At 46.2% G+C, this 17,262-nt stretch overlaps 1 protein-coding gene across 2 annotated transcripts in view; it reads left to right on the top strand.

The window, feature by feature from the left end:
- The first annotated feature begins 355 nt into the window (after positions 1–355).
- The window catches only part of LOC8030168 (vacuolar protein sorting-associated protein 18 homolog), a 34,459-nt gene continuing 17,552 nt past the window's right edge, over positions 356–17,262 (top strand). Inside the window, exons 1-14 of one of the 2 annotated variants that reach the window (XM_040220524.3) lie at positions 401–569; positions 651–792; positions 1,991–2,067; positions 3,774–3,883; positions 4,517–4,698; positions 6,349–6,436; positions 7,543–7,622; positions 9,661–9,773; positions 12,400–12,488; positions 13,300–13,398; positions 13,888–13,984; positions 14,294–14,386; positions 16,308–16,365; positions 16,839–16,942. In XM_040220524.3, the coding sequence (XP_040076458.1) occupies positions 706–792; positions 1,991–2,067; positions 3,774–3,883; positions 4,517–4,698; positions 6,349–6,436; positions 7,543–7,622; positions 9,661–9,773; positions 12,400–12,488; positions 13,300–13,398; positions 13,888–13,984; positions 14,294–14,386; positions 16,308–16,365; positions 16,839–16,942 (1,277 nt within the window). In that variant the 5' untranslated portion in view covers positions 401–569; positions 651–705. Of the gene's footprint in view, positions 793–1,990; positions 2,068–3,773; positions 3,884–4,516; positions 4,699–6,348; positions 6,437–7,542; positions 7,623–9,660; positions 9,774–12,399; positions 12,489–13,299; positions 13,399–13,887; positions 13,985–14,293; positions 14,387–16,307; positions 16,366–16,838; positions 16,943–17,262 lie in introns of both variants that reach the window. The other variant, XM_040504572.1, reaches the window with a different exon arrangement.

The raw sequence follows: 17,262 nt of genomic DNA, 5'->3' as shown, positions 1-17,262 counted from the left end.
CTGAGTACCACGTGACTCGCGCCGAGCCGCTCTGTCGGCCATCTTGTCGGCAAAACACGAGGTTCAAAGGATTGCGCTACTCTGCTCCGTAGGAGCTATATAGTGCTCTAGCGCTTTCTAGCTACCCGAAAACGTAACCAACTTTAAGCAGGGGCGTCTGAGTAACAATATTCAAATAATAATAATATCTTTTTCAACCCTGGAGGGTTGCGGCACCACAGAAAGGCCAAAAGTTGTATCACATTTTTAATGAAATAAATTTAGTCCAGCGTAACACACTTTAAACGGTATGTTAATGCAAATACACTACTTCACTGAAGGCTGCTTTTAATCGCAGGACTCCGCTGAATTTAGCGTTAGTCGACCATTCGTCTGCCTACAATGCAATCAAGATGGCGGCTTGCAGAGTATTTGTTTCTCTATCGTGCTACGGAATGTAAACGGTGAATTTCTGTGTTCTTGCAAAGAAAACGACATATAAGACATCGAACATTAACCAGGAAAGCAGGTGGGGCATATCTGCGCAGGGAAACAGGACTTCCTTCGCTCAAAGCGACCTTGAAAGTGACCAGCTACTCTCACAATGTGATTGCGCTGGAAAACGCCCCCCTGCCCAAGTTTGAGTGAAAAAGTTGAGTGTATTCGGATTGCAGTTGGTAGCTGAGCCTTCTCCATCCGAGGAAACCAGGCGACAAAAACAAAGAAATGGCGTCACTCTTTGATCAGTATGAAGAGGTCACATCACAGTCCGCAGGCTACCTGAGCAGCGGCCGCAGCGCATTCCCCGAGTTGGTGAGTTAAAAACAGAAAGTCGTTACGAAATGCAACGAGTAATATCTCGTATAGATCTCTCTTCCCCTTCAAAATAAAACGAATATTATAAATATTAAATAATTATTAAAAATAAAACAACTTGGATAAAAAGAAAAAAACAACTATGCTTGTCGTCAACTATTTTATGCTACGTTGTCAAAGCTTGCCTAGCTTCCACAGTGCTCCAACGCTGTCAAAGTTAGTTTCGCGAGCACTTGCAAATGAGGCGCAAAAGACAAAGCTACTTGCTCTCGCAGCAGTGCGGGGCTGCTGCAAATTTGAAGCTACGCCAGCTTTGCTTCCCACGAACCGTCAACTTGGTATGACTTGCATTGAAAGATTAAATTTCGCTACAGCTACACAATAAAAAAATTCGGCATTCTTTTTTCTTTAATTTAGTTCTTATTTACAGCACTGGTCTTTAACTTGATGTAGCTGTTTCCTGTTGCATCTGACCTAGTTATGTTTTATGTTTGTACCCAAAAATATTAACCAGACAAGTTCCTTGAAAATGACAGTAAAACGAGCGGTTTGCAGTAATATTGGCCTGCCTTTTTACTCGACAGCAAAATCAGCCCCTCGGTACACAATCATAAATAAGGACTCTTGTATTTTCCACGCATAGATAGCCTTCGGTATGCCTCCATGATATTCGGCGTGTAGCACGCATAATTCCGACACATCCATTCTCCCTTTGCGTCGAAACAACGTACATATTGCATTATATCTAATATTTACACTACTGGCTTTGTGGGTTATGATATGACTGAGACATGAGGTGACATCAACGTGCCGTAAAATACCGGAAGAGCATGCATCCCACTTTCACTGAACACCGGATTAATCTAGACATGGGAGGTTGTTTGGTCATAGTAGGCGCTTTAATGAAGTGGGTGCTTCCCGGTATATTACGGTAACCCTTAGAAGCGCTTTGAGTACATTGTATAGGCAAGTTAATTCATTTTGGCCAAAAACATGATATTTAGAACATCTGTATCACTTTTAGATTGCTTCTTTAGAAGTGTTGTCTTACATATGATGCATGCATTATACATTGAAAAACATGGTGCTTTCTGCCGTAGAGGTGTGGTGCGGTGCAGCATAGATAAAAAAATGTATCCACCCTGCCCTTCTTGAGTTGTCTGCTACGATAATGTGATCCCTGCGAAACTTGCAGAACTTGCAAACGGGATACATCAATGCGTGCCTGGAAGATGAGGCGCCCATGTTCAAGAAGACCAGGATTACATTCACGTGAGCTCTCGTCATTTTTTCGTCATTCATTTGAACAATTGCACACTGAGGCTGGCTTGGATATTTGCGTTTAAGTGGGGTCGGCTGCGTTGCGACTCCTTGCATTCTACTACAATGTGTTGCGTGGATTTCGGTTGCCGTGGCAACCGTCTTATCATAAGCAGTTGTAAGGCAGTCGGCTGCTATCAAATGCAGATGTCTGAACCAGTCTTCTGCATTACAGCCACGCTCAGACAAAAGGGAGGTTTCTGTCGAGAGCTGCATTGAAAAAGTGCTAGTACTATTCTTTCAAAGTAGTTTGAGTTTCGTGTACAGGGTGTCAAGCATGAAATACAAATAGCATTTTTGACCACAAAAGTCAACTGTGCATAGCCCAAGACTTGCACTCCGCCAGAATGTAGTGCCAGCGGTTGCCATGCGATGCCAAAGTTTTAAAGCTCACCATTATTACGGTAAAACATTAGGAGCGAAAAACTGGTTTTGTCTGCTAGAAGATCCCGATCTCAGGTGGCACCACTGTTGTCTGCTCCGGTGTTCGCGTCCACTTGTTACTTCTGTATTCGTGTATGTATATTTGTCGACACAATCTGTTTGAAGCGAGAATCATTAACTAGAGAAGAGATGCCAACACCACCATCATCGTAGACATTGCCACCATCTGAGAGATGCAGTGAAAAACGTTTGCACCCTATCTCTCTTTGCTGCCCGGTGGCATCTTCTCACGGGCAAAAGCCAGTTTTGCACTTCTAGAATTTTACTTCAGTAACCCTTAGTTTCGAAACTTTGGCATCTTATCCCAGCTGCTAGATAGCATCACATTCTGGAGAAGTCCAAACTCTAGACAATGGGCACTTTATTTCCGGGGTGTAAAGAAGTCTTCGCTTCTCTCCCCCAATGCCCAGTAGTTCACTTGGGGTGCGTTTCACCCTATTGGAAGCGTGCGACTCCTAGCGGAAGCATTTTGCGTAGGCATTCTATGTAGCAGCCAACCTTAATTTCTTGTCAGTGTTAGCTTACTAGATTACCTGAGCACAGCATTATACAAAACGTTCGGACCACAGCCGGTGCTAACGGTTTTTTACACAGGGACCCAGAGATCGAGAACACAGATCCCCTCCGTGAGCCGGCAAAAACAACAGCAATCATCTCAATCCCTGTGCGACTACTCTATCCGCCAGTGAGCGAGGAACAATCTGGCAATAAGAAGAACAAGAAATACTTCTCACGTAGATTTCGTCAACGACTGGCTCCGGTGAACGTCGTCCCGTAGTGATTTCTGGACCGTCGGAGCGCACAAGCGCTTCGTAGAGGCATATCTCGGGGCAGATAGACGAAAAACGTAGCTGTGCGTTACCGCCGTCGCTGGGGGAGGGGACACGGTTAAACCTGAGCTCCGAGCAACCCCTGCGAGTCGAACGACATGAGAACGCGTACGGAGCGACGCTGGACGTGAAAAGGTTTTCGAATGTCGGGTTGCCAAATCTTTACTCCGACCGACATACAGAAACACGACCGCGGAAAGGCGCGGACGTGGCCAAGACGCCGCGGGCATATTAGAATGCTTCGGAGCAAACAGGGCTTCACTGCGTGACGTGGCACGGACTCCGTCGTCAGTGGTGACACTGTGAAAAGCTGTTTAGGGTGGCGAAATGCTAAGTCCACCTTTGACCCTAAGTGAATGTTTCTCGGCACTGAACTCTGTGCAGGCCGTCCCAGCCGCTCACCCATCTCGTGGCCAGCAATCAGATGCTGGTCTTGGCGATGGCCCACAAGGTTCTGCTTCGCATAGACCTCAGGGACCCCAACCACCCCGACGGTGAGTGCTTCTTTTTACGTAGGGGGTTCAGCGGTAGAGCACCACCATTAGCAACATTTTCGGCGCACGTGTTTCGAGTCTGCTTCTTTTTTCCACGAAGTGTTGCCAATGGCGGTGCTCCAGTTGAAGCACCACCGTTGGATAAAGTTGAGACTCCTCCAAAATATAGTGCCAATCAGGATCTAGCCAGATGGCATTACTCTCAAAGCACTTGCTCCACAGGCATTGTCTGCTTACCAGCTTCACTTTGACACTATAGAAAGTGTGAGCATGGAGGGATCAAAAAGGACGGAGGGTGCATGGAAAGATGCCGAGGAAAGAATAGAACTTTGCTAGCCCCTTGTAACCAGGAGAACTGCAGTTCATGATCGGCTTGTGGATGCTCAGCAACGGGCAAACGGGCAGCTTTATGCATAACGTACGGATTGCCCACTGTCACTACACCGAGTTCAGCTGAAACGCCCGTCTTAGTCTTGGGTACTTGGTGGACAAAAGGCTTTGGCAAAAGATTGGGGCGGTGTTGGTGCCCCCGGGGAAGACGAGAGATGCCGTTTCTCGAGAAAGTTCGATGACGCCTTCTGTTTCTGTCTGACGAGACAAGGGTGGTGATCCCGGTTGTCACCGTCCCTGCAGAGATCGACCTCAACCGCTCGCTGGGTGACAAGGGCCACTCGGCGAGGATCTACCAGATGTTCCTGGATCCGCTGGGAAAGCACCTCTTTGTCAGCGTGGTTCAGGCCGAGTCGGACGCCTCGTTCGACAACTACTACCTACGTCAGAACGCAGCCAAGGCCTTGTCCATTCAGAAGCTCAAGGTTGGTTGTTTTTCTTCTCTGTTTCTGATTTTCCACTGGGAGAATGGAAGTGCATGGAGTTTAGGTTTGGGAAGGTTTCCGGTGCAAAACAGACTGCAAGTTTCGACAATTGCATGTATCAAGCGTATTTCCCTCGAATGTGCAATTTCACTGGTTTAGTCATTATATTTCAATTTCGGAGGTCAACTTAGTTTTCCTCAAAAATAAGGAACAGAAAACTTTTTTTTTTTTTTTGGTACAGCACAGTATGACAGTCAATAAGGGTAGATCGGTGACTGGCTGTCCCTGCATGTGCTTCCAAAAATATGAAAATAAAAAAAATTCTTTTTTTATTTCGAGCTTGATTGGCTGCCTTCATGGTACCTTAATTTTTATGTTCCGTGGAATGATCAGCTGGAAGATTTCACTCTGGGTCATGTGCCACGCATAATGTCGTGGCACTGTAGGGGTCTGATTTTGGTTCCTGGCAAAAGCGAGAAGTTTCTCGTCTGCTAATTGGTTCTGATATCCCGGCTCTTTTCTAAACAAGCATTTTTTTTCAATTTTTTTTTATTTTTTTTATAAATTTATGATGTGGAAGTATTTTGGTGGGAACTTCTCATCAACCGAAAAATGGTCATAGCGGTCCCACAGCCTGTAATGTCCTTGTCCCAAGTGCTTCTATTTCATCGGTGGATATCCCTTTTTCTATACCAAAAAAAAAAAAAATTAAAATTCGCAATGGAAGAGTGAGTTGTCAATTGCTTTTTTCGTAAATCACTACATGTTCGCAATTTACGCTTTCGTTTGATCCTGTTGTCCGTCATGCTCGATTTGTAGCAGGCTACGCAGCTTTCCTCGACTCCTCTGTTGACGGATAACACATAGAAGTATTTTTGTTTTGTTTTCGTCATCCGCAAATGACACTTTGGAGCAGGCAAACCCCTATTCTTCGCTCCCATTATACTCTACGTTCACCCCCGAAGTTGACGGGGCGGTGGGAGCTACGAGCTTGCCTGACCAATCAACCGCCAGCTTTTCATCGCCCGACCCCGTTCTGCATGTGGGTAGGGGTGGGAGCGTGATCCTATGGCAAAAGATTGTCGTACGATACCCTCCTGCACGTAAGTCGCTACTCGGGGAATGGGAGAGGCTACTCTGAGCTTTACGGGCTAACACATTCCCCCACCCCACCAGAAATCGTTCTCATAGCCCCTAAACGATTTTCCCCGCAATGTCGCTTCTACGGAGAACTTGGGTCCCTTAGGCATATGGTAGGAGGCTGCACACAAACACCGCTAGAGCCCCCTGACCCTTACCTCACCACCGAGCTCCAGAAGAGAGCCTCGGCCAGTTCCGACCTCGAGGACTGGCTGCGGCCGGTCGCGAAAGTTTGGGACGCGACCCGAGCTCGAGGTGTCTTGGAACAAGGACGCCTCCCAAAGCCTCTTTTGGATAATAGAGATGTTTATTCTCTCTCTCCACCACCCTGTCAACTTGGTGGTGAAGAAAGTATAGCGGACATTCCACCACCTAACTATATTCTAGCTCGCTCCGCAAGAATCAAATCGGATTGATCGCTGTCACGGTGGTCGAAATGGGACCCCAATGTGTCGTTGTAAGCATAAAAGCGGATGTCTTTGTTTCCTAAGACGAGCTTGTTCGACGCAGGGCCATGTCGTCAGCGCGGTTGGGTGGAACTACAACAACGCTCCGGAAAACACGTCCACCGGATACATCCTCGTCGGCACCACTAAAGGTAGCGGAAACCACTTGTATCTTTCCTCGTTTCTGCCATAAAAGTCCATGTGTGTGCATCTTAGGTTTGAATGTCTGCTTAACAAACACACACACACTTCGTTGCGATTGTTTCGCAATATTAGAACCTATATGATGTCTAGATTGTCCCAAATGTTTTTTTCTTCTTTACCACTGCCCATGTAACGGGCTCCCACACCCCATCAAGCTGCTCTCTATTCGGAGAACAAGTGCTCCGAAATGCCTCTTTGGGGCGTGGAAATGCAGCGAGTGGCACGCCAATCAAAGGGCAACACAGAGAATGCGCAGCAAACGCGCGACGACGAGGCAGCTTTCACATGTGGGCTCGCCTGCCATTTTTTTGCTAGTCCCCGATTTGTCCGAGGATATGCTAAACGCATCAACAAACATAGCTGATATGGTATCCCAATTATGAATCACTGGCCGACCACCTTTACAGCGTGGATTGGAGCCCCAACTTTTTTTGTCGGGGGGACCCTTCAGAAATATACCTGGAAACTAGAGTTCTGAATTTGAATGAATTCAAACATTCTGAAATGTCTGGTGCTTTCTCTCAGGCTGTACCGACTCGTCTAAGAAAAGCCAAGAAAGCTGCACTAATGCGGTAGGTGCGGGCGAGTTGTACGGCCGTGGAGACACGATATTGGGGGCTAACTGTCGCGGTGAGTTTGTTGGCTAATTAATAAAAATATGGTAATCAACTCTTTTAACTGGGAAAAAATATATGTGGGGTTCTAACAACAAAACTTGCTGAGCGTCGTTGAAAACCACTAAATAAGCAAATAGGGGAGAAACCACGCGGGAAGCACTGTGGACTGCCAAAGTTGCCGCTCTGTGCGACGGTGCACCTACGCGGTTTTTTCTTTTCTCATCGTCCGCGTTTTCTCATCGTATGTTCCACCCTGGTCGTATAACTTAACCACCTGCCTGTTGTCCCCCTGGCTTTACAACTCACCTGAACAAATTGCATTAGTGCTGCATTTGTGGCATTTTTTAAAACAAATCTGTAAAGCTTCAAACGAACGTCCAGTATGTTTTGTGGCTCTCGAGTTTCCGCGGTTGGTCAACGAGTGAGCATCTTTTCAGGTCTTATTTTCGAGGTGGAGCTGGCGTCGGCGGACGACCGTTTCTTTCTCCAAGCTACGCCGGAGAAGTACTGCAAGTTGGTACGTCCTTAGGCCCAGACTTCTAGCAGAGGCTTTTGATCACCACAAACGAGTCGATTCTCGTCGGAGCCTGGCGATTCTCTCGAATCTTTCTTTTTGTTAAAATATTATTTAAAGTTTTAGTGGTCGCTTTTAAGAAATATTTTCACTCATCCATTCGGCTGTTGCCATGGTGTTAGTTTCTCAAATATACCCGGTGTTTGGCAAAGGCGTTAAAAATCCCTAAAAATAGGGATTTTTGGAACCCTTTTGGAAAATAGGCATTGAGAGAAAAAGGAACTCTTTTTGGGAACAAACTGCCAGGTATGGGAGACGTCAAAGATTGCAGAAAGCATGCTAATTAGCTAAATAATCGACTGAAATTTACTAATTATCTTTTTTATTTGGTGAAGATAGACGTATGGATCTGGTTAGAAACATTCCGAGTTTCCAATCGGAACCATGTCAACTAATTTTAGAAATATTTAAGACGTGTACAGTATTTCTATGCGTTCCAAAAGAAAACTCGGTTTGAACTCGCATTTCTAGGTTTCGGTTTTCTATAGGAGCGCATCTTTGCACCCTGCGGTTCTCTCCCCGCGTGGCCGAGGAGTGAAGCTATTGCCTCGCCTCTCTCGTAGGATGGATGGAACCTCCAATCTTTCATGGGAGCCTTACATAGAGTACATCATTGCAAAGGCTAACAGGATACACAAGCAGGATACTGCTTTTGTAGGCCAGCAATATTTATATGTATTTATAAAGTTAATAAAAAAGTGAAAGCCGTTTACAACTCCCTGTAACACCGAACTGGAGCGCAGCTCTTGTGGAGGAGGAGGGAAGGGTACTGAGGGGAGGGTAGACCCCTCCTCCTCCTCCTCCCCTCATTCTTTAATATGCTCCGGGGGGGTCACCTGACCTCGAGGGGGGGTGGAGGGGGGGGGTCACGTGATCTCGGGGAGGGGGCCACGTGACCTGGAGGGTCACGTGACCTTGGGGGGTCACCTTGGGGGTCGCGTGACCTTGAGGTGACCTTAGGAGGGATCACGTGACCTCGGGGGGTCACGTGACCTTAAGAGGGGTAACCAAGGTCACCCCCCCTCCAAAGGTCACGTGACCCCCAAGGTCACCTGACCTTGGGGTGACCTTGGGAGGGGTCATGTGACCTTGGGGTGACCTTGGTTACACCGACGGTGACGGCGACGTCGACGGCGACGGCGACGCCGCTCAAGCCGGAAACGGGCGCCTAAGAGCTGCGCTCTAAAAAACATTATTATTATTATTATTAACCCTCAGTTTCCTGAGTCGACACCTCTACCTTGCAACACGGGACACAATACTAATTGCATACTATTCACCTCTCATTCTACCCAAGCTTGAATATGCATCTGTCATCTGGAAACTGCATCAGTCATATCTAATCGACGAACCGGAAACCACACAATACTGAGCGACTCGCCTCATACTTTGCAACTACACTCTCACAAGCGTTACAGCGCTGAAACAGCAACGTAAGCTTCCACTTCTTGCAGACCGCCGGGAGATGTCACGGGAAATGACGCCCGCCGTGGCTGGCAGTTTGTTCGCACAGTGTTGATTGTTTTTCTCGCCCACTCTATTTCTAGGGACTTTGGAAGTCATTGCTGAAATACCCAGAATGTTACAACCAAAATTAGTGATTGGTGAAGAGGAAATGGATAAATAAATTGTTTAAAAAAAAGTTACATAAAATAAATATTTTGATTCAATGCTTAAGAAGATGTGTTGCTCAAAATATTTTTTAAAGGTGGCTCGACACAGTGGGAAGGCTGAAAACTTGCACCAGTGGCTTGTTTTAGCTCCGCATCAAAAGTGTCAATGAGTGCTAAAATCAGTTTTTAAAATATTCTTGACAGTCTTAGATTTGGATTTACAAAAGACGCTGAGCACAATGGACTCACTTGTACCATTTCTTCGCATTAAAGGGCACTAGCAATCAGAATTCGCTATCTCTTTTAATCTAATAAGCAGCTGAAATGGTCAGTGCAGCGAGAGCCTACATTTTCTGTTCCTCAAACAGGTGTACCAGCTAAGCCAGGACACGAGCATCGGGCCAATCATGGGCCTAGAGTTCCGTCACTTCAACTCCGGAGGGGCGGAGCCAAAGTGCTTTGTCGTCGTCAGCACTCCACGGTAAGCGCTGTCCGTCCGTTATGGCTGGCTCACGCATTTGCATTTCTGTGCCAACGAGTGCATCCATTGCAACGGTTGTTTTGCTGCTTACAACGAGAAAACGTGCTGGCACCACCGTCGGGTGCCATTCTTTCACCGTGCACTTGAAATACAGTAGACTGTCATTAATTCAAACTCCGGGAAGCCACGAATTTTGCTTGAATTACCGGGAGTTTGAGTTATCAGAAATTCATCTAAACATAATGCGAGATGAAATTGTGATTTTTTATATGAATGGCTACAAGCAATGCAGATATTCAATGTTTTTTTTTTTTTTTTTGCATGTCTACTAATCATAAGCAGGTGCCATCTGAAATATGGTGAAATGTATGAGAGCAGTTTATTCATCCCTCAAAATTGTTGTCTATTGTGGACTGTTTAGACACCACATAACACCTCAAAACAAAATTAAGTTTGTTCATCCACTGTTCTTCCAGAGCTCCTTGGTGTTGCTTCTCCTTGGTGTAGCGGTACTCGGTAAGAAGCGCGCTCACTGGGGCCGTGAGAGCAAAAAATATTAATTTCACGAAAACGCTGTTCGAATTAAGTGGCTTTTAAATTACATTGCAAACATAGCAAGCTAACCAAAATTTTTAAATTTGTTTGAATTAAACGGAAGCATGAAATATCAGGGTTTTAATTATCTCAAGCCTACTGCGATTCCGACAATGTTATAAGCAACCATTTCTCATTAGATAGTACATACGTTTGTCTTCGCAAATATTGGAAAACCTTTAATCTAGTCATACGCAGGTTGGAATTGTTTTGGGGCTGCTTGACAGATGGCACCAGTGGTGTGCCAGCGTGTTCTCTCGCTGTAAGCAGTCGCAAGTGGTAGCGTCGCGCTCGGCTACTCCCAAATGCGAGTGTGCGAGCCAACTTTAAGACTGCCCGTTTCATTATGCCGCGTGCATGGCCGAGAGGAAACGCTTCTTTGTACTTCTAGAAGATTCCTGTTTACTCTTACCCCAAGTGTAATAAATAAGGATGCCAACATGACCTTGCTGAGTCAGTCTCTCGAGCTTTTGAACCTCGAACATTCCAGGCTGAATGTTAGAGATAACGAGGGTGAGAGATAAGGAACCCAGCACAGCCTTGCCGATTCACTCTTGCACTCTCGCGCTAACCAGTTGTTGCACCCTGGGAAAATATCGCTGAGCTCCTTAAAAGGATCCGCGCTGAAGAAATCATGTTGCCACACAATGGAAGCCAGCTTCTCGATGCAGGTTGAAAGACTCAGAAAAGCCAGCTATCCGTTACCACTACTGGCTAATGTAGCGGACACCTTGTTGAAAAGGGCAAAAGGCCTCCAAGCCAACAAACAAGATGTAGAAAAGACAAGACCGGTGGTAATCCCGTACCTTCACAAGACGTCACACAATTTAAAGAACGTGGCAGGTCGGTATGGGGTCCGAGTGGTATTTTCAGCCCCGCAAAAAATGAGCAAAATTTGCTCCATAGTCAACTCGCAAGCCGAAGGTGCCACAAGACAGAGGTGCACAAAAAAACATGCTAAACCTTTTGTTCCGTGCACTTCAGGCGTGGTATACAAGATTCCACTCTCGTGCGGCAAGGTCTACGTAGGGCAAACAGGCAGGTGTCTTAACGACCGACTTCGCGAGCATGATTATTCTTTGAGAGCCACAGTGGGAGGCCATCTTGCAACACATTGCAAGGAGTGCAATTGTAATCCGCTGTTCGGGGAAACAATAACCCTAGAGAGGCACAAGGATAAAATGACCCGCGAAGTGGTAGAAGCCTTCTACATCATATCCGCAGCTACTAAATGCATTAGTGTTGCATCGGTAGCCTTGACAAGCAAGGAAACAGACTTTTTAAGACGGACAATGCAGAACTCGCATGAGTCACGGGTGCCGCGAGACATCAGGCACGACGACCCAGCGGCAGCCGACCATGGATGATGTGTTCGTCTCCCCCCTGACACGGGTGACCAGGCGCGAGCGAAGACATGCAAACACACCCTGCACCACGACAACGAAGGCACAGCCAAAAAAGGTTTTAGGGTTTAATCAAAGAACCAGTGTATCAAGCCTGTGCGCGCGAGGGAACACCCAACTTTGTGTTTTATATTCCTGTTTTATATTTCTGCTTCCTCTTCTTCCTTTTTCATCTTTATGGGGAGCTGAACGATGTTCTTTCTTTTCTTCATCTTTGTAAATACAGTTGTGAGTAGCGCTCTTTTCTGTCCCTTCTCTCTTCCTCATACGTGTGCGCTAATGCCGTTAATATGAGCTCCTTAAATTCTTTTCGCAAACAGTGCTGAAAACAGTGTCTGGATACGACTCGCCACAGAGGTTCCGGTGACGTTCAAAGGGTATTTTCTGAAGTGAACTTCCAGGTTTTTGTTTTATGGTTTGAAACACCCATTGATACTCACCAAACCCGTGTTCAGGCTGATGATCCCTTCGTGAGTACAATGTTGAAGAGTCGATGGACCAATCATACGGGTGGCAGTGCGTATGATGGCACAAGGGAAAGAAAATGGGCTCGCGGCGCAGTCGTTGTTGAGGCACGTTTTTGAGATCGTGCCGTGCGTTTTTGACGTTTGCGATTATGTCGGTTTCAGGCGGATCTACCAGTTCGTTGGCCTGCTAGGGGCCCCCGGGGAACAGCCAATGCTTCTGAAGGTCTTCAACACCAATGACGACGTCTTGGGTGCGTTGTAGCGTGGGCTTGAGATCCTCGAGTTCTTTTTAAGGGATGTTTTGGGGTCGCATTCACCCAGAAATATTTCTAAGAATATTTCTGGAAGTAGTATTTTCTTCAGAAATATTTTGCAGGCACTCCTAGGTGCTTCCTAGATTTTAAAAATATTTTGCTGGAACTTGAAAACTCTGGGTAATTTTTGGGAGGGGTGAGGGAATTTAAAAGGGGCTTGTTTGTTATAATCTTTGCCAAAGTGGTTGAGAAATGTCTGAGATAGACAAGAATTCAAATGAGCTGGTATGTTTGGAATGCTTTACTGCGACCTGATCTGCGAGTATCCAAATTGTCTTCGGTTTTAACTCCAGGCAGCCAAAGTCGGCTGGCAGCAAAACATAAATTTTTGTTTTCGTTTTTTTTTTTTTTTTTTGTAGTGGGGCTTGATGTTTGATTTTTCAAACAGAAAAGAGGCATTTTATGGTTGTATATTTTTCTTTCATGAATAAAAAAGTGTCATTTGCTGCAGATTGAGTTTGGATGACTACGAGAGCATCTTTTTGGCTGTGGCTTATCTTCGGATGGCTCAAACAGTATCTTTTTGAATGTGCACCTTGATTTTGGATAGCAAAAAAAAAAAGTGTTTTGTGGCTTTAGCTTTGTCCTTAGATCTTTCTTTGACTGTGGATCCCCTTTGAATGGCTACAATAACCTCTTTGGCTTTAGCTTTGTCTTTGGATGGCGACAGGAGTGTCTCTTTGACCGTGGTCTTGACTTCGGATGACTACGAGAGTCTCTATGACTGCGGCTTCGTCCTGGATTGCAGAACGATGCAAGGAGATTCCAAGCCGGCTGAGGTACAGCGTCCTCCAGCTCTGGAGTCCGAGTCCTCAGGACTGCCCAACCAAGTTTGCCTTCATGCTGGGTGAGGCGAGACCACAGATTCTGTTCTTGTTTTCTCACTCGTCTGCTGTCGAACGACGGTCTGCGATGACGCTTTTACAGTGCCTAGAATGCATCTTCGACTGGTGTGTTTGGTGTCTTACACTGCCCATGCATACAAAGGGATCCCAAAGTGTCATAGGAGCTGGAGTGCCATGTTGTCGGATGTCGCGATTTTGGCAGACAAGAAGTAAGAGCAAATGCGAGTATTGCTGTCGTCGCAGTGTCCCAACTTGTGGCTGCTGGGGCTTTCGCGTACTAGTGCCAGGCTGGAGAGCGAGCCACAGCAGAACATGCGTCCACCACATCCATTGCCGCCATGGAAGGCAACAGTGTACGACACAAGTGTGACATCATCAGGCAGAAATCGAGGGATCACAAATGAAGACACAGTACACACACCTGTTATGAGATGGATTACATAACTCCGGGGTTTTAACTCTCCGCTCTGGTTCTTATTTTCTGTATGCAGAGCCTGGGGTCTACTTTGGTGACATTCTGGTTCCAAGTTTAGAGAAGGATTCCAAGAGGGACTCCAAGACAGTCATCTTCAACCCCAAGCTGCTGGAGTATCCTTTCTTACCTTAAACAGTGTGCACCCCTGCATTTGTTTAATTTAAAGCCAGCTGATTCGGTGCTCCGTTCCTTTAAGGGTAGGGAGCAGCAATATAGAGTGGCATAAAAAGTGCAATTGGCCATAAAAGAGACCCGGAGGAACCGGTGCCAGTTTGTAGAGAGCCCAAATTTGCTCCACGGTTAGTGGTGGGTTTTTACTACCCATCGAAATGGTTTTTTTTTGTTGCATGCCGCCACAATTTTTGCCTTGATCCTGCTCGTTCCAAGCACAAAGATATGTCGTCCTGAACTCTGACGGACAGATATGCGAGAGGTTCCGCAAAGCCAGCTTCGTCGGAGAAGCCGCTTTCCATGGTGCTTACGGAGTTTCATACCATGGTGCTCTTCCACGATAGGCAAGTACTGTAGCAGTAGTACACCTCGGGACGTTTCTAGTAAGCTGGGTTGTCGGGCTAGTTGGTGCATATTTCGGTACAAAGTAAAATGATGCAAAAGAGGCGAGGGATGAGACAGGACAGGCACTAATTTTCAACTAGCTTTATTCAAGATGTTATTTGGGTTGTTATTCAGGTACATAACCACCTTGTCGGTTGCTGGCATTATGTTGACTTGCACAATGGCATGTTTGTAATACTATGTGTACAATTCTCTATGGGAAAGGGACATGGACATTTTTCGTTCAAGCCTTGCAGAGTTTGTAATTCTATTGACTGCTGCGTGAGTAAGTTCTTGGTGATTGTTTATTGGGGATTTGTCTATTTATGAGTGCACAGAAAAGGAACAATTGAGTTGAGTTGATGTAATGGCGGTAGTATGCATGCAAAATGCATCAGGGTTGTCACATGGTCGTTGTCTTGGTAAGGGTGATTTAGTATGATAATCAGAAGTTTGAATTACAAGATAATCATCTAAATATGATGTAAGGCAAAATACTGATTTACTATAGGAATAGCTACACATTCCAAGCTGATCTTTTTACACTTTCATCTACACAGGCCTATTTTTAAGCGCGCATAAAACATTCGTGAAGTTCGAGGCGAGTAGTTATTTTAGCCAAATATTATCTAACTGAATATCGAATAGTTTCTCCGAGCCTTTTACTATCGTTGTACCACACTTAAACGAAAATTCAGCTGAACTCGTGAAATCTAGGAAATTTATAAATCTGCTCACTATATGCAAATATTCTTTCTTTCATCTCGAATTTAACCCTCTCAAAAAAATAATAAACAAGCGCAGATAACGAAAGCAGATTGTACAGACAGTTCTGCTTGCATATTCGTTGCATGTTAGTCCCATCTAAGTTACCTCGATAAACGCTTTGCTAAGTAGAGACAGCGATTGACTTGCCGACACGCTCTCCCACTGGTCCGTGCCTGCGTTCTGCAACCATTTAGGGAGAGCATGGCGGATTTGACTGGACCTCACTTTCGAGTAACGGTTTGATACCTCGGCATTCAAAAACCTACCCGTGTCCAGCGTTGTTGTATCTGGATTGTCACATGACATGACCTCGTACGCAGCCACGATGGGCAAGTTAGGAAGAACACGACGGACGACAGGAGTGAGGGAGGAGGGCGGGGGAGGAGGACTTGTAGGGTTATCTAGGGACGTTAGTTCCATCGAGTGCGCTTCTTAGCGAGCACCTGCATACTGCGCAGAAGCAATGATCGCGAGCTTCATGGGTATGGCTTTCCTGCAGTACGCGGGTGCTCCGTGAGAAGCGCATTCAACAGGCCTAACCCGCCACGATGAACAAATAGTATGAATTAAGCTAAAATGCTGTTTGAATTAAGAGGCTTATAAATGCATCAAAAACATAACGAGAGAACCAAAAATTTTTTATTTGTTTGAATTAACCGGAAGTATGAAATATCAGCTTGAATTATCGCGAGTCCGCTGTGCCATGTTTACCCGTGTAATTGAAGCGCCACTAATCAACCTGCGCATCCACTTTCCTACGTAGCTTGCGGGTAGCCAATCATTGCAGTCGACGGAAAGGGCCCAGCGACGTATGGGACATGGATAATGCACGAAAATGCTGTCCGCACAGGTTGCAGTTCTACAGGACATTGTTTTCTTCGCCTCGTTTCTCGCCGTGTCACTTTTGTTGAACGGGATGATTTTTTGTATGCGTGCCGTGCACAAAAGTGGACACGCATTCCTTGTTCGTAAACAGTGCTTTGATCACTCGAGCAATATACGGCGGTGTGAAGCGATGACGAGAAAGTTTCTTTTACGCGTACGCGCGGAGGTTTAGCAGCCATTTGTTTAACCGCGGTAATGTCCTAAGGCTTCATTATTTTCTTTGAACAGGTTAAAGGTTTACTGCCTGCTGAATCAGGAGCTGGTCTTCGAGGACGTTTTTCCCGAGGTGACCTTCATTCTTCTTTAGGTGGCTTCCTGGGGTTGCGGAAGTGCACGAGTAGCGGATGACGTGAGATCCACGTGGGCCCAAGATGCTGTGTCGTGTAGGCTGAGAGTAGGCCCCTAAGGGACCTAGTCCAACAGGGGCTGTACAATACATCAGCATTTGAGGATCTCTGACCTGCCCCATGCTGCAAACACGCTGAAGTTCAACGAAAGTGTGCGGTTAATTGGCAGACGCTTCCATTTCAGCGGCATTGTCTGCCATCGTTGTGCTTGCAGCGATGCGGACACAGGCTATAGGTGGCACCACGTGAATCCACCAGTGATGAGGTTGAAGGGGGAAAGGTGCAGGCCTTCTCATTTGGGTGGTTGTGCCTAGCCGGGTTTTTTTCACTCTTCGCCGCTGGAATGGCGGCGAGCTTTTTGCTATAAAAGAAAAGTTCACAAGGAGAGATTGGATTGCCTCGGCTGTTCCAGGCATACGGACGGACAATTGGCGTCGCCAGAGATCCGGTCTCGGGAATGGTGTGGGCGTTCTCGGAACTGGTCGTGTATCGGTACAAAATCGAGAGCGAAGACAGGTGAGATTTTTTCGTGTGCTGCAATGCATTCTGTTTCGAAGAGAGGTTGGCCATAGCATTTTGTGTTGTCGTTTTAAGGCGATAGCGTTTAAAAGCTTGTGTTGCAGAAAAGCTGATGTCGGTGGCGTTGTGACGGGAAAATCCGGATTGGTCAATAGGGTCATGATGTCACGGCCACATGACCTTGCGCGGGAATTTCGAACAACCCACAATGCTCACGTGAAACGTAACGTCACGCGTGGAATAAAAGTGATTAAAACAAACGTTATACTGCGAATTAAAGGTTGCTGCATGTGTCAAATGATTTTCACTTTATAGAG

The sequence above is a fragment of the Ixodes scapularis genome, unplaced genomic scaffold (assembly GCF_016920785.2).
Source record: "Ixodes scapularis isolate PalLabHiFi unplaced genomic scaffold, ASM1692078v2 PGA_scaffold4__175_contigs__length_147842914, whole genome shotgun sequence".
Classification (NCBI taxonomy): Eukaryota; Metazoa; Arthropoda; class Arachnida; order Ixodida; family Ixodidae; genus Ixodes; species Ixodes scapularis.
This window is presented reverse-complemented; position numbering and strand designations above follow the sequence as displayed.